The sequence below is a fragment of the Salmo salar genome, chromosome 20 (genome assembly GCF_965601325.2).
Source record: "Salmo salar chromosome 20, fSalSal1, whole genome shotgun sequence".
NCBI lineage: Eukaryota > Metazoa > Chordata > Actinopteri > Salmoniformes > Salmonidae > Salmo > Salmo salar.
In genome coordinates this window covers 51,096,226-51,117,670 of record NC_138310.1, presented here as the reverse complement: position 1 = coordinate 51,117,670, position 21,445 = coordinate 51,096,226, and the positions used below count along the sequence as shown (strand labels likewise).

At 43.7% G+C, this 21,445-nt stretch overlaps 3 protein-coding genes across 5 annotated transcripts; 2 read left to right on the top strand and 1 right to left on the bottom strand.

Moving 5' to 3' along the window:
* Positions 1–6,175: 6,175 nt before the first annotated feature.
* LOC106580747 (uncharacterized) lies at positions 6,176–7,932 on the bottom strand. Its single transcript, XM_014162111.3, has 3 exons — positions 7,684–7,932; positions 7,312–7,447; positions 6,176–7,091 (listed from the first exon to the last, which is right to left on the bottom strand). Exons 1-3 carry the CDS (start codon positions 7,757–7,759, stop codon positions 6,350–6,352), a joined length of 954 nt encoding a protein of 317 aa, XP_014017586.3. The 5' UTR covers positions 7,760–7,932; the 3' UTR covers positions 6,176–6,349.
* A 122-nt stretch (positions 7,933–8,054) lies between these two features.
* Positions 8,055–13,241, top strand: LOC106580746 (interferon regulatory factor 2-binding protein 1-like). 2 transcript variants are annotated; one of them, XM_014162110.3, is made up of 2 exons: positions 8,055–10,250; positions 10,495–13,241. In XM_014162110.3, exon 1 carries the CDS (start codon positions 8,332–8,334, stop codon positions 10,228–10,230), a length of 1,899 nt encoding a protein of 632 aa, XP_014017585.2. In that variant the 5' UTR covers positions 8,055–8,331; the 3' UTR covers positions 10,231–10,250; positions 10,495–13,241. The 2 variants fall into 2 exon arrangements, with proteins under 2 accessions (XP_014017585.2, XP_014017584.2); XM_014162109.3 differs by having other exon boundaries at positions 10,492–13,241.
* A 2,079-nt stretch (positions 13,242–15,320) lies between these two features.
* fkh (fork head domain protein) lies at positions 15,321–19,432 on the top strand. Of its 2 annotated transcripts, XM_014162052.3 has the most exons (2): positions 15,321–15,826; positions 16,741–19,432. In XM_014162052.3, exons 1-2 carry the CDS (start codon positions 15,755–15,757, stop codon positions 17,974–17,976), a joined length of 1,308 nt encoding a protein of 435 aa, XP_014017527.1. In that variant the 5' UTR covers positions 15,321–15,754; the 3' UTR covers positions 17,977–19,432.
* The last annotated feature ends 2,013 nt before the right edge of the window (positions 19,433–21,445 follow it).

The window sequence follows — 21,445 nt, the reverse complement described above, 5'->3', positions numbered from 1 at the left end:
ACTAGCCCTTTAGATTGAACCCATCCAAGTTATTATAGGCTTTATGGCCATTCAATAAGTCAGACTAATCAAATCAGATAAAGTGGGCAGGAAAATTAAACGACTGCTATTTATTGGAGACCAAGACGAAACATAATGGTTAGATAATTGACATCTGGCAGCAAAATCACTTATAAAAATACATCAACTGTAAACTGAACTGACTTTTAAGGCTGAGGATTGAAGGGTCACCTGTGTATTGCCCAGGGATACAAAATAATGGATGAACATCACACAGAGAATTTAGAATGACAGGGTTATTTATGCAATACTTGCAGTAGACATAATCCTGTTTTACATAACTCAGATTATAGAGCCTGCTTTCTGAGAACTCAGAAAGTCCAGTTTCAGCCTAGATACATTTCTGCTACTATCATACTAAAATGTATGGAGTACTCTCCAATTGTAGGACCACTAATATGTTAATATCCCCGACTAATCAGTGATTATTTAAGGGAAAAAGTTAGCCTACTGCAATCTTGACCCACTTAATTCAAATGTGATACTATTCTGAACCAAAACTTCTGGTTCAAGCTTCATGCATACTGTAATACTGAACATGGCTGGAGGAAAAAGCCTCTGCCATATTTGTCAGTGGATCACACTCTAGGGTTTCCACTTTGAGTCATATAAAATGCCCGTCCACCGTTCCAGCGACAGCAGCAAGCACTTGAAGGTTAAACCATACACATGGAGGAGGTATATAAAGCACCCGTGACCCATTTTCCTCCTCCGCTTCCCCATTTATCTAGTTCAACCCTAAAACAACATGGAGACGGTGGGTGAAAATATGTACGTGTGCGTGTATGTGGGGTGAGCTACTGGACAGACGGAACCATGTGGGCATATTGCTGCCCAGCGGCAGATGGGTGCACAGCAGGGTTGGCAGGGGCAGCGGAGGCCCTCCTCGACAGGTTACGTGCTCCTCATCAAGCGCCCTGGCCCCTGAAACCCGGCCTCTGACAACGGTCCCCCAGGCCACACGAAGAGACAAAACTGTCAACAACAAACACAAACAAACCTCATCCACTACTAAAACACACTGAGCTGGTATGACAATGTATACAAGGTTGAATTAGCAACACGGCAAAACACATTGAACCTTCATACGAGGTTGAATTAGCTACGCTGCTAAAACGTAAGGATGTTGTGATTCTAAATAGAACAACATTTTTTTAGGGCTGTATATGACGTGATAAATTAAATAGTATAGTACACATTTTTGCTAACAATGTAGGTTTGATTCCTTCTGTTAAATGAGATGCTATGAAGTCTTGAAAGATCGCAAATGATGAGAGACAGTGAGATGGTGCATTCTTAAGGACTAAGGTATGGTGTCATCTGGTCCATGTGAAGTCCCAGGAGAAGAAAGTGCTGCTCTGCCCTTGAGCAAAGCACTTAACCTGCACAGCTTGTCCAGCTGTACAGACAGATCAGCTGTGCAGTCCACTCTGAATAAAGGAGGAATTACAGTAACAATGGACTGTAGTTATGTGATATATTTCACTGAATTCAAGTCAACGTAGTCATTCTCGAACAAAAGTAACCCACATTACTGCCCATATTCAATATTTTTACTGAATGTTTTAACATCCCACCAATATTATGTATATTTTATGCCAGAATGTATCTTAAGGTGTACAGTACATATACATATACACATTCCATTCCGTACCATACATATGGCGCTGATATGGAAATAGTTAATATGTTGGATTAAAGGAGTGAATGTTCTGCAGCATCATATGGCTAATGTCACAGTGTGTAGTGGCACTGTACAGCATGCAGACAATGTAGTCCTACCAAGGTTGATTTCTAGGTGTCTTAGTCTCCAGTGTATAGGCTAGGTGGATGTTTGAACAGCTCACTGCTCCTTCTTCCCTGCTACTGTGAAGGTCAAAGCAAGGACTTTTCTCTCCCCGGGGGACTGCTGTCTCTCTCTGCTGTCTTGTTCCTCCAAAAGTCGAAACTGCCACCTGGGAATGAGGACTATGAATGCATGCAAGCCCAAAGAAGGACTTCCAGGCTTTTACGAATTACGGTCCAAGAAACGCTTTCAGCATATCTAACGCTAGTCCAAGGCAACAATGAGGGAAATAGCATTGAGGTTGTCATGGAGACTGGCTGCAAAGACAGCTCGGGCTGCTTTCACAGCATACATCTGATTTGACTTGTCTGTTAGTGCATAGCAACAGATTTTTCTCAGTGCAGACCATCCCCCATTGAAGTTTTGTTCATTTGAATGGCTAATGAAATGTAAATTCTTATTTTTTTTTATCATTTTATCTACAACGATCAATTATCTACACATTTATTTACATTTGATAGCCATTTATGCTGAACGCTTTTCCCTCAAGCATTAATAGGTACAGTATTTTCATGGTGTTCAGTTTTTCAAGTAACATTCAACAGAAAAGAAGCAGACAAGAGGAGCCCATTCAAATCAACATGAAGCCCAGGAGACGAAAAAGACCCCAAACATTATCAACGACAGCTTCCCAAACCCTGGTCCACCTGATCAACGGTACACGGTTAGTCTCCATTGACAGAACGTCTTTTCATTCTGAGCACAATGGCTATTCAACACTTTCAAATATTACGTATCAGTACTTCTGTATTGTGTTTCTTCTATATTGCAGAGGCGGCCTTAGCCTATTCGGTTCAACAACATATTTCTGCTCTATGAATGTGAGGGCTGAGTGTGCGTCATGTCAAGGCATTAGTATGCAATGAAGTTGCTGGTGTGGTAAGACTTGTTTTGGAGGCACTCTGCTGCAGCCAAAGCAATGTCAGGGAGGCACTTATTCATCAAAGGGCAAACAACGCCAGAACGCAAGACCAATTCTCATTGCATTTAAGAAACACAGACCAATTTCACTGTCATCCTTAAACCAATGAACCATTTCTCTCTGCATTGATCCATGCACTTTAATCTCCATCAAATGCTGAGTGTTACAGGCTTGCAAAGAAAAGGACAGAGAGGAAAGCAGAGGGGGACTGCAGCTTTCCGAGACACCAATCTTAGCATGCCCGAAGTGGTGGAGCTCACATATAATACATTGAGGAGCCGAATCCCTCTCGCTCTTTCTCTCTCGCTCTCTCCCTCCATCGCCACAGAGCAGAGTACCATGGTCCTTGGCAGGTCTGCGTTGCCATGGAAACCCTCACATTGCAGCAGGCTAGCTGGAGCGCGCTGGTTGAAAAGGAGAGCAGTACAGAGGGAGACGGGGGAGAGGGAATCGCTGCAGTGATAGGGAGGGAGGAAGGAAGAGGGGGGAAGAGGAGGGGGTGGGTACAGCAGGCGAGATTGGCTCTCCAATGCATTACCCCCACAAGTCGCTCCCCTCTCCCTACCCCCAAATTTGCATCGGTTGGGGCGCGCAGGGCCCAATCCTGCTCTGTAGTCTGGACACGTTGTATCTAAACTTCAGACTGCATTCAATTATTCATCTGCTTTGCCAGACAGCACTTACTGTTCAAGCAACCTGCTGCGCCTATAGCAAAACTATCCCCATTAAACAATACATCAATGCATAGAGATAGACGGGAACATAATAAGAGTTCTACTAGATTTCTGTTTCACGTCCAGGTGCTTCACTTCAGGGCCTCATTGTCCCAGCTGTGACTTGGCCTGGTGACCCTATGGCCTAATGACCGTGTGCACAATGTGGAGGAAGACACAAGCACCAGAATGATAGTGTCCATCTTGGTTTGTTGCTGGAGGACAACGACTGCTCTCCTCAAGTGGGTCAAATGGAAACAGACAAATAACCAGGCATGGTGAAACGTGTTAGCCTGTGAGACAGCAAAGGTGAGTAGCGGTGGTGTAGGAGACACCCACAGAACAGGAGTCAATGTTCTGCTGTTTACCTGTTGTGTAACCCACTAGCTAGGAGCCAAGTTGTCTGCAGCACCATACCTGAAGCAGATCCCTAACACACATACACACACACACACACACACACACACACACACACACACACACACACACACACACACACACACACACACACACACACACACACACATATTGCACATATCTGTGAGAGTATAGACATCTCGCATAAGGTTTGATCCAACACCAAAGTTCTATGCCCTCCATACCAGAGTTATAAAATAGCAGCTGTTGTCTTTGAGATACTCTCTGAGCATCAAGAACCAAGAAAGAATTCTGATGACCAGAAATTCCATGCTAGTTTTTTATTATTATTCATGTACAAAATCAAATATAATTTTTTTAACAATACATAACCTTTTATACAAAGAATTTAATTGGATATGTAGCCTATTCAACATTATTTTGTTCACGGCTCATAATTCACTCACAAACCCAAACGCAACTTTTAAAAATACAGTAAAGTGTCTGAAAAAAAGAAGGAAATGCGACATTACCACAGCTTTGCAGTGAGTAAGTGAGGCATACATGCAGGGGGTGGTGTAGTGGGAGGAAAGTACAGACATTGAGTCGGATAGCACCAGAGGTGTCTCTGAACTCATTAGAAAACAGGACCATACTCCAGTGCAGAGTAAGAGCAGGCTGAGAGGCAACCTACCGCATCTGTGTCCAGTGACGAGGGAAGAACCACAGCACCATCTGCCTGTGGAGCCAGAGTACTGCAGGACTGCAGCAGAATCAATAGTTAATGGCAACATTGAGGGTAAATGAACTACAATGAACAAAAATATCAACGCATCATGCAAAAATGTCAAAGATTTGACTGAATTACAGTCCATATAAGGAAATCAGTCAATTGAAATAAATTTATTAGGTCCTAATCTATGGGTTTCACATGATTGGGAATACATATATGCAACTGTTGGTCACAGATACCTTGAAACAAAAGGTAGGGGGTGTGGATCAGAAAACCAGTCAGTATCAGGTGTGCCCACCATTTGCCTCATGCAGCGTGACACATCTCCTTTGCATAGAGTTGACCCGGCTGTTAATTGTGGCCTGTGGAATGTTGTCCCACTTCTCCTCAATGGCTGTGTGAAGATGCTGGATATTGGCGGATCCAGAGCATCCCAAACATGCCCAATGGGTGACATGTCTGGTGAGTTTGCAGGCCACGGAAGAACTGGGACATTTTCAGCTTCAAGGAATTGTGTACAGATCCTTGCATCATGGGGCTGTGCATTATCATGCTGAAACATGAGGTGATGGCGGCGGATGAATGGCGCGACAATGGGCCTCAGGATCTCGTCACGGTAGCTCTGTGCATTCAAATTGCCATCGATAAAAGGAAATTGTGTTCGTTGGCCATAGCTTATGCCTGCCCATACCATAACCCCACCGCCACCATGGGGCACTCTGTTCAGAACGTGGACATCAGCAAACTGCTCGCCCACACACGCAGCCTGCCATCTGTCCGGTACAGTTGAAACCATGATTCATCCGTAAAGAGCACTTCTCCAGTGTGCCAGTGGCCATCGAAGGTGAGCATTTTCACACTGAAGTCAGTTACGACGTTGAACTGCAGTCAGGTCAAGACCCTGGTGAGGATGACGAGCATGCAGTTGAGCTTCTCTGAGACGGTTTCTGACAGTTTGTGCAGAAATTCTTCGGTTGTGCAAACCCAGTTTCATCAGCTGTCCGGTTGGCTGGTCTCAGATGATTCTGCAGGTGAAGAAGCCGGATATAGAGGTCCTGGTCTGGCGTGGTTACAGGTGGTCTGAGGTTGAGGCCGGTTGGACGTGATGCCAAATTCTCTAAATCAACGTTGAAAGCAGCTTTTGGTAGACATGAACATTCAATTCCAGCAGTCAGCATGCCAATTGCACACTCACTCAATACTTGAGAAATCTGTGGCATTGTGTTGTGTGACTAAACTGCACATTCGAGAGGCCTTTTATTGTCCCCAGCACAAGCTGCACCTGTGTAATGATAATGCCGTTTAATCAGCTTCTTGATATTCCATATTTGTCAGGCGGATGGATTATCTTGGCAAAGGAGAAATGCTCACTAACAGGGATGTAAACAAATTTGGGCACAAAATGAGAAAATTAGCTTTTTGTGCGTATGGAAAATGACAGGGATCTTTTATTTCAGCTCATGAAACATGGGACCAACACTTTACATGTTGCGTTTATATTTTTGTTCAGTGTGAATAAAGGGGCACAAGTCTGAACACTGGTATATGTTACTGGCTAGGTTTTATTAGACAATAACATTTCCCCCAAAAAATCTAAATGACAGTACAGTAGCATAACAATTATTTGTTGAAGTGCTTAATTGAATAATACAATTATATCAAAGCATAACTTCACAAAACCAGATGACGGTAAAAACAACAGACTCGTCATCGTCATGCTAGTTTTTCTTCATCTTTTTCTTTTTTCCAGAATCTTCAACGTCACCATAGGAACAGTCCATTGGTTCAACTTTTACTTCCACCTCTTGTTTAATTACATTAAAAGACAAATCTACAGTACCCCCTGCCTCTCCTCTGTCCTTATCTTTCTTTTTCTTCTTCTTCTTCCTCTTCTTCTCCTCTGAGAGTTCAGCTTCCTGCCCAGGAAGTTCATAGGACTCCTCTGGGCTCATGTCTAGCAGCTCCTGCTTCACCCTGACCACCTCCTCCTCCTCCTCCTCAGTCTTTATAAGTTTGTCTTTCCTCTTCTTTTTCTTCTTGCTCTTCCTCTCTTCCCCCGGGTCCAGTGTGACCCTGAGAGGCGTCTCTGGTGAAGACGGCAGCGGAGTATCCGCCATCAGTCTGGAGAGGGTGGGGGTCCTGCTTCCGAAAGGCTGGAAGCGCTGGCAGAGCCCCGGGGGCACGGTGGGGGCCGGGGTGGCTGGGATGGCTATGGGGGTCTGGTTGGTGCTGCAGTCGCCGTAACCCTCACAGATGTTGAGGAGGCCGCTGAAGGCCGGGGCACAGACCACCGAGTCGAGCCTCTGGCGGTGGCTGGTGAGGAGGTGGAGGTCCGCGGCACCAGAGGGCCCACCCAGCACGCTGTAGATCTGCCCGGCATTCCCACCACTGCCACGCGCCTGCTGGGCAGGGGCCTGCATGGTCTGCAGCCCAGACAGAGGCATCTTCAGACTGCTGAAACTGGGAGGGGGGAAAGAGAGCTGACAGTCAGACAGTGTGCTAAGAGGCACACCAGATGTAGACAATGTAGGTGTAAAGCAATGGAAGTGGACAGTGACTCACTTCTAATAACAGACAGAGAAATGCTGAGGACTTTGTTAGATATTTCTCTGTCTGTTATTAGAAGTGAATCATGCCGCTTGTATGATAATTCAAATAAATGGAAAGCGGGGTTGCCTACCTGTCCGGGTTGAAACCGCTGGGAGCTTTGATTAGCCATAATTCTGTGTTGTCATCACGAAGCCTTTCGATGAGGGTACTGGCACAGGGTTTGTGGGCAAATGCCACAAAATCAGCTGGACACTGATACCTTGAAGCTGAGGTGAGAGACATAGTTATTGTTATTATATAGATAGCTAGCTAAGTGAACATACTCTGTGTGTGTTTTGGAAATCAGCATTGAATGCACAATGCTGTCTGCCCATTACAGCATTTCACTTTTGATTCCTAACAGGATTTACTAGATATATGGCAGTCAGCTTTGACGGGGTTGATTGGAGTGGCTAACATTAGCTAAGTTGGCTAGTTAAGCTAGAAAAAAAAACAGCGTTACCCTGCTTTCTCCGTTTTTGCGGAACCTCCTCCGTGTCACTTGCCTCATCACTTGATGAAGATACGTCTTTTGGCATGATCTCGGAGTACTGATAAATGGCTAAATTTAACTTAGTCTAACTAAAAGCTCATGTCTGCATCAACATGTTTTGTTACAAAAAAATATATATATATAGTACCTTTGACCTGGATACACTAAAACTAGCTCGGTTCGCGATGATCTGGGCTGCGCGAGATGCGCATATCGGTACCTTTGTAAATAGATCTTCTTTTACATAGAGTGTTGATTAATATAAACCATAATCTGTGTGCAGTCTTCCTTTTTAGACGCAACTGATGCTGTTCACGAAGCACATACTCACGAAGGCCCTCCGGAACGAAAACAACAAATCCCAGAATGCACCATTAGCACGGCGTTGTGTAAGTTCCAGCAAAGGCAGTCTTCTAGTATAAACACTCATGTGCCAAGGCGACCGGAATGGAGTAAACACAACTTTTTTTGTGTTTAATACAGAAAGTGTATCATATTTGTTAAGGTATTTGAGAAGTAACAGAAGCGGCGATTATTTCTGAACTATTGAAAGCTAGCGTTGCATCTGTTTAATCAGGACCTCAGAAAGCAAGAAAGATATAAAAGGGCCTATCAAATATGTCCTCCTCCCAGTCATATTCAAGGCGGCAGTGGTGTTGTTACCTTTGTGATTTGCCTAAGATGCCATGGGCTATGATCTGGGACTTTAGCGAGACTGTCTGCCGAGGCTGTGTGAATTATGAAGGTACGGACCGTATTGAATTCCTCATAGAGACTGCAAGGCAGTTGAAAATAACTCATGTTATGCAGGATGACAGGTCCCCGTGTCCCCAGCCCACTAAACATGGCCCAGGTGGGAGAGATGGACCTATGGAGGGTGGCAGGCCACTTCCTGAACGCTTTGAAAGGGGAAGAGGGGACTACGGAGCCCCAGCACGGATCCCCAACGGTCTGCACAGAATGGATGACGGGGGCCCACAACAAGAACTCAGTGGACAGAGCCCTAACAACGCCAGAAGACCCATGGTGGGTACCGTTCCCCCCAATTTAATGACACAAGGCCTTGTGGGGGCTCCGCACGGGTTACTAGCAGCTGTGCCTGGTTTAAATGCCAGAGTCGGGGGAACCCCCCTCACCCTCTCTGCCCCCATGCTGAACGAGATCACCAAGAGGCAGCTGAGCATGGGCATGGGTGTGGCCTCCTTCCTGAGCCCTGAGTTTGAGAAGGAGCTGAGGGAGAAGCAGAGGAACGCGGAGGCTCTGGCCGAGCTGTCGGAGAGTGTACGGTACCGAGCAGACGACTGGGCCGGCCGACCCAAGGCTGTACGAGGGGTCCTGCTCACCCTCTCCGGCTGCACCCCCTTCAACGTGCGCTTCAAGAAGGACCACAGCCTGGTGGGGCGGATCTTTGCCTTCGACGCCAAGCTGACGCTGGACTTTGAGCTGAAGATCTTTGCGGAGTACCCGTGCGGCTCGGGGAACATGTTCTCCAGCCTGGCGGCGCTGGTCAAGCAGATGTTCCACGACAGCCAGAGAGACTCTGGGAGCAAGGTGGTCAACTCGGGCCTGAAGTATGTGGAGTACGAGAAAAGGCATGGCGCGGGGGACTGGCGGCTGCTCTCTGAGCTGCTGAGCGATGCGGTACGGGCCTTTAAGGACACCCCCGGCCCTGACGTTCTCCCCCAGCCCTACCTGGACACCAGCTGCTCCATGCTGCCCACAGCGCTGTGTCACATGTCCCGCTCGGCACCGCCAGTCCGCGGGCGCCGGAGGAAGGCTTCCCCAGAGCCCCAGGGTGGAGAGGTGGTGACCACAGAGGAGCAGCTCCGGCAGCATTGGCCCATGGGGATGTACCCGGGAATGGCTATCCACCTAGCTGCCTCCTCCCTACCCAGCGCTAGCCAGCCTCCTCCTCACCAGGAGGGCTCAGCCTCCCATTCCCACAGCAGCGATCCCTCCCCTATCACAGCACTGATGAGCGTGGCTGATAACGCAGGTGCAGCCGCCGGCCAGTCACCCAGAGAGGCCCCTAGCAGCAGCAGTAGTAGTGGTGGAGGCCTGGGCCACTCCTCCTTGGCAGTGAGACAGAGCAGCAGCAGCCCCATGGCAGCCTGCCCTGCCGGGCAGCAGCGGCGCCTAGCCTCCAGGAATGGGGAACCTCAGGGAGCCAGCAACTCTGCAGGGGGCACCACAGCAGCTCTCCCCCTGGCTGGGGCCTCGGACCAGGGAGCAGGGGACCCCTCCGGCTCCTCTGGTCCCCCTCTCTGCTGCACCATCTGCCACGAGCGCTTGGAAGACACTCACTTTGTCCAGTGCCCCTCGGTTGCGGCCCATAAGTTCTGCTTCCCATGCACCAGAGACTTCATCCGGAGCCGGGGGGCCGGCAGCGAGGTGTTCTGCCCCAGTGGAGAGAGGTGTCCCCTGGTGGGCTCCAACGTGCCCTGGGCCTTCATGCAGGGAGAGATCGCTACCATCCTGGCTGGAGATGTCAAGGTGAAGAAGGAGCGCAACCCCTAAATCCTCTGGGACAGCTGACTGTAAGATGCAATTTCACTACATCTTGGTTTCCTTTGAGTTTGTTGTCTTGGAGTCAGTCTTTAGGCCAAAGTATTCTCTATGTAGCTAGGCCATAGGCTAATTTAGTGTTTGTGGCATGCTTATAGGTAATATATCCTATGCTTTATGATACAGTATAATATATGTAGCCTAAATCGTCACTGAATATGGTCAGCCTACCATCTATTAATCTGTTTGTTTGTGTGATGTCTGTCTGGACAGAAGGCTGTTGACGCCTGAGTGGAGCTGCAGCCTGCAGAGAGATAACGACAATCTCAACAGGTTCTTCCCACCTCACAGCCAATCACCACAGCAATCCGCTAGGCTCTCCCCACCTCGCAGCCAATCACCACGGAAATCCACCAGGTTCTCCCCAACTCACAGCCAATCATCACACACCTCCACCTGCATGGGGCAGACTTTACACTACCACATCACTGTCTGGTTGGTTAGGGGGTGACGGTACCCCCAGCCCCAGCTCACCTCTAATACCTAATTCACCCCTTTGTCCCTCAAACATCAACTTATCTACATTAGTATTGGTCACTAGTATTTGTCACTGACTTTATAAACCATTGGACCATGGTTGAGAAGTATGAACTTCATCTTGCCTCGGTTCTAGGTGATTTTAGGGCTGCTGTTTTCATTGAACATCTTTCTAACAGATATCTGAGTGGCAATGTGAAAGAGTGATGACTTCACTAAATGTTACAGCAACACACAGACTAGAACTGTTTTGTTTTGCGTCACATTTGCGCTTTACGTAAAACTGACGTCGACTGTCACGGAGTGAATGGTTTGCCTTTGTTGAAACCTCAAACCAGCAGTAGTTAATGTATGTCGCGCCATCGATTTTACACGACAGTAACGGGGACTTTCAGTGCTACGCGACACAGTAACGTGGCTTTCACAGTGGCGAACAAAGATGCTTTATCCACCGTGTATGAAATGGGATGGATACCTCTCTATTTTATACTGAATGTAGAATGCAAGACAATCTTTCTCCATGGTAATCAGATGTGCAATCTATAGTTTTGAGACAATACAGCTTGTGGTGTGTACCACTGAGTAGCCTAAACACGTGCATAGAAACCAAAGATTCATGCTAAAGTAAATGTACAGTGCCTAAAGAAGGTCTACACCACCTTGAACTTTTTTCAAATGTTGTTGCATTACAAAGTAGGATTGTAATATATTTAATTGTAATTTGTTCTGCCATTGATCTACAGAAAATACTCCGTAATGTCAAAGTGAAGGGGGGAAAAAAATCTAAAAATGTTTACAAATGAAATAACTGAAATATAGTCGTTGTATAAGTATTCACCCTTTTTGTTTAGGCAAGCCTAAATGAGTTCAGAAGCTTGATACAGGCAGAGACTGGGGAGGTTTTCAGGAAGAAACGAAATGTGATGGAGCTAAGCACAAGCAAAATCCTAGAGGAAACCTGCTTCAGTCTGCTTGTACACCAGACACTAGGAGAGGAATTCACCTTTTCAGAAAGACATTAACCTACAACACAATGCCAAATCCACACCGGAGTTGCTTACCAAGAAGACAGTGAATGTGACCAAGTTGCAGTTTTGACTTAAATCTACGGCAATACTTGAAAATTGCTGTCTAGCCATGATCCCCAACACCTTGACAGAGCTTGAAGAATCTTTCAAAAAAATCTTCTACTTTGACTTTCCGGAGTATTTTGTGCAGATTGTTAATGAAAAAATGACAATGAAATCAATTTCAATCCCACTTTGTAACTACAAAATGTGGAAAATGTCGAAGGGGGCGTAGATGTCATTTATGTCATTTATGTGTTAAATGTCTTTATTAATTCAATATGTGCCAGGGAAAGAGTGGGTGAAACGGTTCTTGTTAGGATAGCTATAGGTTCGGTTAATTGAAGTTGTAGAGATTAAACTAATATTGTGTACTTTATGGTGTTTCATTTAAAGGAATTTACTATTCATGTAAAATCAAAGTTTTTTTTCTATATTGACTGAGATTGAAGGTTTGTTTCACGTGATCCTCGTGAAATTAGGATATATTTTTTAATAAGTTCTATAATATCCCAATTTTATGCTCAGTTTTACATATGAACTTAACGCTTTGAATTGTTTAAAAGATAATATATACATGTATATCAAAATACTTCCCTGTCAGATTTTCCATAACCTTTTATGTTCGTCACCAAAATGAATATATGAATTTAATTATCAATTTGCAAAGCTGGTGCCAATCAATACCCTACCATGTGCATGTGTTAATATGAAATTAAATGAGGACAATGCATCAAGCCATTGCTGATCACATGGGCATGAATGTATACTGTACAAACATAGCTATTGTACACTTGTGGCTGTATCTGAAAGTGTATTTAGTACTAAAATTAGGCCTAGGCCAATTTCTTATCTAAAATAGGATACTGTAATTCAAATGTAGCCCATACAACAAAAAAGGAATTTCCCACAAAAGCACTATGTTCATGCAACTTTCCTCAAGTGCCTTTAATGGCGTTCCTCTGTCTGAAAGCACTTTTTAAAAATCCATATAAGTCTATGGACTTTTGTATTTGGCCCCTAAATTAGTAAGGATTGTTTTGGATTGTCTTGTGCTGGCCTTTCTATTATTCTGGTCCTTTATGGTCCTGTCTGCCATGGACTCCTGTTGAGTTCTTTTTGTAGTTGCTTATCTCAACACAGTTTAAGGGAAAAGCTTGTATTCCAACTATTTAAACTCTGTTTCGTTTCATATAATTTGTTTTGTTCATTGGATGTAAATGTCACATTTTATTTGTTATTTCTCATGAAGCTTCTACGTAATTGACCCCAAAATTTGAAGCGTACATAAATAAATAAAAATTAAAATACTACCACGGTTTTATACTGTGTCGCAATGAAACGCTCGATGGTCATTGTCTTGCTATGTCCAGTAGATGGCGCACTTTAACCTGTGCAGATCTTGACTTTAGAGATGTGTTGTGAACTAAAAAAATGTTTTTGTAAATACAAATCTAGGCGGTCGTCTATATTGGAGGGAAATGGCACAGTTACCGATTCATCAATTAGATGGCGTCGTATTTGACACCGGCCATAATTTCACTTAGATAATGTGTTCTTTTATGTGATGGAGACATTTGTTTCTCAATGTATTTTACTGTAGGCATACACTTCTTTAAACACACTTAAAGGTAGGCCTAATTGTACAACGCCGCCTACCAAGATATTGTAGAGGGCGAATCCCAATCGTAACTCCCCCCACTAGAAAGCATATTGAAATCTCTGGCTTCCTCTATTAGTGGCAACTCATTAAAGCTATTGTTAGCTAATTGTTGAGGTGTTAATGAACGATCTACTGTCACATTGGCATTAGAAGCGGCCGACCTGCAGGAGGATGAAGGGATCTGTGATGGGGGAATAGGATTAATGCGGAAGTAGTTCTCTGCTCATTACTCAAATGCGTTTCAGCGCGCGCAGCATGTTCCTCCAAAGCTCTCCATATTGTAGAATCATTTTTGAACGGGTTATCTATATCTATCGAAATAGCTGGCCTTCGATTCAAGACAATTGAGTTTAGCTATGTGTATTTGGCCATGGGAAACAGTTCAATTACATTTTGGCCCATGCCTGAATATAATTGTTCAAATCAGTGCTAAAATGTGTTGCTTATAGATACTTTAATCATGTAGGTATATAGTTGGTTAGGAAAGCATTGTTCTATAAAGCTTAATTACTATCATTACAGACAGCCATGTGTTATCCCATTGAATGTGACCTGACAACGTTTTGCAAAAAGGCGCAAATCGTTGGAAGTGTTCAGACCATTAGGCCTGATCGAGATCATGCTTTCCTATAGTCCTGTTTAATATTACTGTGAAATCAAAAAAATCAGACTAAATAAACGAATTCTGTTGTTTTGAAACTTTTAAATACTTATGTTGTTTTTCATTCATTCAATTATTTTAAAAAGCAGTGTCCCGAAGTAAGACATTTCTACGTATTGCGCTGAACGCGACGTCTCCTTGCTGCGTATTTCCTTAGTGCTTTTCTCAACTAATCCTGTTGACCACCTATGCGCATCATTGCAGCTCTATTCATGGTCAATTAAGAAATTCATTGACATTCAGATTTTACTGTCTGCGCTTGACAACGAGATGTGTATTCTGAATCAGGCCAAGGATAGTCCTACATTACACATTGGATTAGGTCTACATTATTTGTTTTTCATTATTTTGGTTTGCCAATATATTCTTCACTTAATTTACCTTAACATGTAAACCTGTATTGCACACGTATAATACACATTTTCGTTCATGTGGCCTTCAATTGGACTAACACTTTGCAGACCTATAACGAAGCTATGGGAGTTGGGAACCAACGTGTTTCTGAGAAGTCAAGTTCCCCAGCAACTAATCACCCTCCATAAAGCCGTTGGAGCTCCAGAGAAGTGATTGTCGCGGGAATGAGCAGCTCTCACACTGGTCAGTCACCTCGGGCTCCCTTATCAGACCTCCCACTGATGACTTTAATAACCCGTGAGAACGTTATACCCCTGTCCACATCAATACCTCATCAAGGCCTGCAATAATTCTCCTTCATTTCGGATCTTGACCTATTGAGCAGATATCTTCTTTGGTCGAGTGTATTAAAATGAGAGCCAAATAAAGGTCTTTAATTTCCATTGAGTTACATATTGATCGTCGGTTTGACTGCGAATTGAAGTCAATCAGAAGACGACTCGGTGTTAAGCAATCCTTTATACGTTCATATTCTAATCATTTAAATCCATAAATTACTTATGAGGTTATAATTGTGGTGTAAAATAAATGATGAAAATAGCCTACAATCAGTATCTGCATCCAGAGACGGTAAAGCAGCAGTTTTGAGACAAGAAATTGAGGATGCATGCTTGCAATTGAGATGGATGTGTCTGTCCCGGGCCAATATACACCCTCACTAGGGGGCAAGAGACGTCTTTTTACGATATTGAAATTGCCTTGGACGATATTCAAATGGCCCTATGGGGCGGGACCTTACCTGAGTTTTTAAGAAGGCACGTCCAACTTTTACTCTACTTGCCCATAGCACATTGACTGACGCACACGGACCTGGGCTTGCACAGGAGCGTTCTGCGGACTTCATACGGATCTAGCGTTCCCCAAAGAGCACGTCCGCTTTAGATAAATAACTTGTTACTCTTGATTATGAAACGATGGATGATTGATAAATCGACGAATAAATATTGACATTTCACTGAAGACCCACTCATAGCCCGAGGAAGCATTGTTTGTTTTTTTAGTTCTTGTTTATTTTTATTATAGTCTTCTATCTAGTCAGTGGAACTCTTTCGTTATCCTGGATTAACATTTTACTCCTTTTGCTGGAGTCCTGAATTTTGAGCAGAGACTCAAAGGTATTATAAACTCAAAAAAGGATTTGCTGTCTTTCATTCGCTCAAATATATTTTCTTACTATAAAAAGTTGTATTTGGGATGTTGAGCTCAGTGAAGATGGAGTCTCATGAACTGCCAGAGTGGAATGCCTTCTACAGCGAAGCCAGTGAGGTAAAACACAATTTTCTATATAAGTTTACCATATGGGCTATGTGTGGATGCTGGATATTTGTTTCTTTAAAGTCTATTCTAGAGTTTCTTAAAAGTAAGTTATTGAATCGAAAATTCAGTATTTTACCAACACATTGGATTGATTTTGATATTTTTCACTCCAGAATTGTGGCTGCAACTTCTTTGATTTAGTACTGTTAGAATTTTACAATTCAACATATAACACTGATGTGATAGGATTTGGCTCAATTTGTCCTTGTGCGACCTGTTGAAATTGTATGTGACATTTAGAGGCCTGTTTACATAAAATCTATCTTATTTTTTAAATGAATTGCCTAGTCTGTTTATACTAACACTTATGGACTAGTCCATTTAAATATGCAAATTATGTGAATGATAAAGCATCTCGGAAATGAAATTATCAGTGAATTTGATTAAGGTTGGCTACCTCCGAGAGTTGAAATAAACGATACATTTCCCCCAAGAAATTCGTGATTAAATTAAAGGCAAATGAAATCCTGTCTTTAATCAACATTATATGCTCTCAAATAATTATTAGGATACTTTGATGATTATGTAGTTTACGGCTGGGTGATCAGGTCAGATATTTTGGAACGTTTCTTAAAAAGTTTGTTTTATTTGACTTGGTTAAGTAACACTTAGTAGTGACGAGGGAGAACTACTAAATGAAAGGGAAAGAATCCATGACGCGCATGTTACGCATTTTCAGGTTTAACAATGATATGTGAAATCCATGTCCCTTTCAGACGAATGGTATCATTGTCCATTGATGCTTTCCATTAGTACAGGCTTTTGGATACGAAAAATGAATTACATTATTTATTGTTTAAACCGACATATCTATATTTTTTTGTTTCTAAATGACTAAGTCAACTATTCTGTTTTGTTTTCAGATGTATTCCTCTCCCACTGCCATGAATTCAATGAGCTCAATGAGCACCATCAACAGCTACATCAACCTGAACCCAGCTGGTTCTCCAGCCACCATGAACATGGGCTATGGCAGCTCTGGGCTCAACAGTCAACTGGCATCCATGGGTGGAGGGGCCAACCATATGAACCTGTCCCCGGTGACTTCATCCCTCAACCCCAGCTCTCTCTCCCAGCTGGGCTCCCCAGGCCCTTCCCTGGGCTCCCTCTCCCACTACCAGAACATGGGCCAGCCCATGAGCCAGCTGAGCTACCCCTCTCCCACCTCCCTCAACCGGGCCAAGGAGGTGCCCAAGCCCTACCGCCGCTCGCTGACCCACGCCAAGCCACCTTACTCCTACATCTCCCTCATCACCATGGCCATCCAGCAGTCTGGCAGCAAGATGCTCACCCTCAATGAGATCTACCAATGGATAATGGACCTGTTCCCCTACTACCGCGAGAACCAGCAGCGCTGGCAGAACTCCATCCGCCACTCGCTGTCCTTCAACGACTGCTTCGTCAAGGTGGCCCGCTCGCCCGACAAGCCCGGCAAAGGCTCCTACTGGGCCCTGCACCCCAACTCAGGCAACATGTTTGAGAACGGCTGCTACCTGCGCCGCCAGAAGCGCTTCAAGATTGATCAAGAGAAGGCTGCGAAGAAGTCTGGCAAGGCCCAGGAGGGAGGCTCGGGGAAAGGGGGCCATGGAGACAGCCTGATGGAGGAGCACAGCCCAGCGGGGGGCTCAGAGGGGGCCGACTCGGCTCACTCTGACAACTCCCACCCTGGTTCCTCCTCAGAGGAGCAGCAGCAGAGGAGCATGGTCCAGCTGGACTGCCCCCCACAGCACCAGTCCCACGTCCAGAGCGCCCCTGTGGCAATCACCTCCTCCACCCCTCTCCTCCACTCCCAGGTCATGGGAGGCAGCCCCCATCTCCTCCCGAGCGCCATGCATAATCTGGACCTGCAGAACGACCCTCTCAAGGCCATGGATCCCCACTACAACTTCAATCACCCCTTCTCCATCACCAACCTCATGTCCAATGAGCAGAAGATGGATCTGAAGACGTACCAGGACCAGGTGATGGCCTACAATGGCTACGCCGCCTCCTCTCCGATAGCAGCCAAGCAGATCTACGACAGCGCAGGACCCTCGGTCATGGACTCTGGGGCCTACTACCAAACCCTCTACAGCCGGTCGGTCCTCAATGCCTCCTAACATGGAGGCCTCTGGACCACAGCCAAGTGGTGCTGACAAGGACTTTTAGCAGCCTTGAAATCCCAAAGTGTAAGATGGCTGCCATTAAAAGTCTACTCACGAGGGGCCAAAGGGACGAAATAATATTGAGCAGAGCTGAATACACAGTTGATCAGGGAAACCCTGCAGTTACATGAAGTAGAAGACAAAGGTAAAACCCAGTGCTGGATAGACACCCATTCATCAGAAGGTCTTTAAACTGATACATTCATAAATTCATACCGAAGCCATTTTTAGACTATTTCATACTGGGTTTTAGTTTGTTCAACAGACAAGCAGGACTACTTGGGTTGTACACATTGTAAATAGACAGAGTGGGGGAAAGGAGTTGTGCATTTATTTATGAAGGGAAGAAAATTAATATATCTTGTACAGTGCTGTATTGACAAGTTACAAAACAAATGTGACATGAAACAATTTGAGGGATTGTGGGAGTGAGAAAAGGTTCAGGTTACTGCTCCGAGGCAGTTGTTACTGCATTACAGGGAATTCTTGTTGTGTTGTAGAGCATGATGCTTCATTCCTATTCTTAACATGCTGTTTTAATCTCTTCAAATACACATCCGTGAACACAAATGAGCTGCCATGGTTCATTTTTACAAGTGGTGGAAGGATGTTGTTTTTACTTTTAAGAGAGCCATTTCTTGTATTCTTTTACCAGGTATCCATTTTACCAGGTATCCAAAATGAAGTCTGTTTAAAAAGGGATACAACTGTGGTAGATCTAATTTCAGCTTTGTTTGTCTGTTTTAAAACATGATTTTTTTCAGAGGACCCTTTCATTATCAATGATGAGAGCCTGCTGTTCCACAGCTCTTCATGGCATAGGATCTTTTGGAATGGTTTCACATTATATTACACACCATACCAAGGGTTGTGAGGGAGAGGAGCCATGGTATGTCAGTTACTAAGATAGAAGTTGAATGGAAATGCAGTAAGAGGACCATTTACATACAGTACTTTGCACAAGAGTTCCCACCATTTTGCACAGCTGGGGTGGCCCTGATAGTGTATGTTACAACAATGCTATGTAATGACCTTTTTCTACTGCAAATGGCCAATTAGAATTGGACCACTGTAACAATGTCAACGAGCTTTATGAAAGCAATTGAGCTTTATGTTGCAACCCTCATCCTCAAAGTGCCTTTCAAGATGTTCTGATAATGGAGGACCAATAAGTGAATATTCACTGAAGGAACACTTTTTGAAATATAAACCATGAGTTTCAGGTCAGAAATACTGTTTTTATTTCTTGTATTTTAGTTTTTAAAGACTTGTTATTTAAACTGTGTTGCTTTTCAGACTTGGAAAAGTATGTTTATGTATATATTGTGAGGTTGTTGTTCATGGTTTGAATGTTGTGATTTGAATGATTCATGTTTTTCTTATTAAAAAGCAAAACTGGGGTGAAACGCGATTGTTGTCTGTTCCGTTGAAGTAAATATATACGTGAGATTATCTATAGACTTGATGAAATGGGTGTATATGTTATTTTACAAAATCCTTTAAAATAATTTAAAGACGTATCATGAAAAAATTTAAAAAAAAATCAAATATATCAGATGTATGTCATTTACATGTTAATTTTGTTTTTATTTACAATTGGATGGTAACACAGAGGCTCTGTGACGAAGGTCTTGCTGCAGGATTGACAGGTTCAGCTGAATTCTAGGGTTGTTGAAACAGCTCCCTACAGTACCAAATTACTATTGTATGTGACTTTTGGGTAGGTTAGACTAAACAGTGTCGAGCTCATGCTGGCCCTCTGGCCCCAACATAAACTGGCTTCTAGACACTACTGTATTGTGATGGCCAGTGAATCATCTCAGAGTGTTTCAATCAGGATCGGGTGCCTTCACATTTTAACAAAAAGTATAATTCTAGGTATTAAAAAATCTCTAATTGCAGTTTTGTTTTGTCATGCTGTTTCAGGATATCCTACTTTGACTGTAAATAATCTTAACTCATACACTCCCCTCCATATGTATTTGGACAGTGAAGCAAACATTTTAAGTTTGGCTCTATATTCAAGCATTTTAGATATGAGATAGTGTTTCGTATTAGGCGACAGTACATAATGTCAGCTTTTATTTTAGGGTATTTTCATACATATCTATTTTACCGGTTAGAAATGAAAGCACTTGTGTACGTTTAGTATTTGGTCTCATATTCATTGCACGCAATGACTACATCAAGCTTGTGACTCTACAAACTTGTTAGATGCATTTGCAGCTTGTTTTGGTTTTGTTTTGGATTATGTTATGCCCAATTAATAACCTGGGAGTCAATGGGTAGACATTCAAAATACTACTAACCATTTAAGCTAGAAACACAACAACAACTTCAGGAAGATAGAAACACTTCATGGATTCATATTAATTAACTTAATAAAAAATAATCTTTAAAATGTGTAACTTCAAAATGTCTCCCCTCACATTCTGAAATTGCATTTTTATCATTGGAATGTGATGCTTTGCTTTAGGACCATGCGGACGCCTCCGAGTGGTTGGGTAGGCTGTTTGGAGTGTTTATGCGACAACAAAAACAGTTGCGTCCCTAGTAAACGCTGTAACTTTGTAACTATTCAAATTTTTAAAGGAAAACTAATTTGAATGTGTTCAGGCTACCCTAACTTAGATTCTTACATATACTTCTTAGTGACCTGTAATGCCTTGCCAGACACAGATGTAGCGAACACACAAAGTTTCTTCAGAACATTGACTTTTTCTAGTTTGATAAAATGTTTCCTTCAAATGATTTTGTGTGACCAAAAGAAGACATCTCTGCATCATATTAGACAGGACTCATTGTCTGTGTTGTTCTTGGAGGGGCTATAACTGCATGTTATTCACTTTTTACAAGAAGGAGTCATCCAGGGCGAGGAGACCTTTATGTTGAGTTTCAGTAGAGACCAGCATTCCATTGACAGTAGGACAGCCCTCCACAGCCTTCTTGCTCAACACTGCTCTGTGTTTTCGGAGTTGTCACGTAGGGGTGCAAAGCCATTCTCCAGTGTGACGTCACAAGCTTTTGAAGCTGACCGTAGATCGCACACGCACGCGCACGCACACGCACGCACTCTCTCTGGTCTGAATGTTTTCATGGGAATCTATGGCCGTTCGTCATCTTTCACACAAAATGGTGCAGTTGGTTCGATAAGATAGGCCAGTATTTAGCTGATATGGCAGCCACAGCTACACAAAAGTACATTGGGAACAAGGGACAGAGCCCTGCCCAGTTATGACTAACCTGCAACAATAACACCCCCATATATTAGCTGTGATTGGTTTTGCAGTCTGTTGTGAACCATGATAACCCCATTCAAACACCTCTCAGATAGTTGTATGAACATAACACTGTTGATGATCAGAATCGGTTCCCTTTTGACAACAGCATAATGAGACAAAAATATTAACTACAATTTGATAAC

Bases quoted from the DNA above. Each gene is read 5' to 3' on its own strand.
- LOC106580747 (XM_014162111.3), bottom strand. From the start codon at position 7,759: ATGCCAAAAGACGTATCTTCATCAAGTGATGAGGCAAGTGACACGGAG. The intron at 7,448-7,683 runs GTAACGCTGTTT...CTCTCACCTCAG, and splicing joins GCAAAAACGGAGAAAGCAGG to CTTCAAGGTATCAGTGTCCA. The intron at 7,092-7,311 runs GTAGGCAACCCC...CCCCCCTCCCAG, and splicing joins AGCGGTTTCAACCCGGACAG to TTTCAGCAGTCTGAAGATGC.
- LOC106580746 (XM_014162110.3), top strand. From the start codon at position 8,332: ATGTCCTCCTCCCAGTCATATTCAAGGCGGCAGTGGTGTTGTTACCTT.
- fkh (XM_014162052.3), top strand. From the start codon at position 15,755: ATGTTGAGCTCAGTGAAGATGGAGTCTCATGAACTGCCAGAGTGGAAT. The intron at 15,827-16,740 runs GTAAAACACAAT...TTTTGTTTTCAG, and splicing joins TCTACAGCGAAGCCAGTGAG to ATGTATTCCTCTCCCACTGC.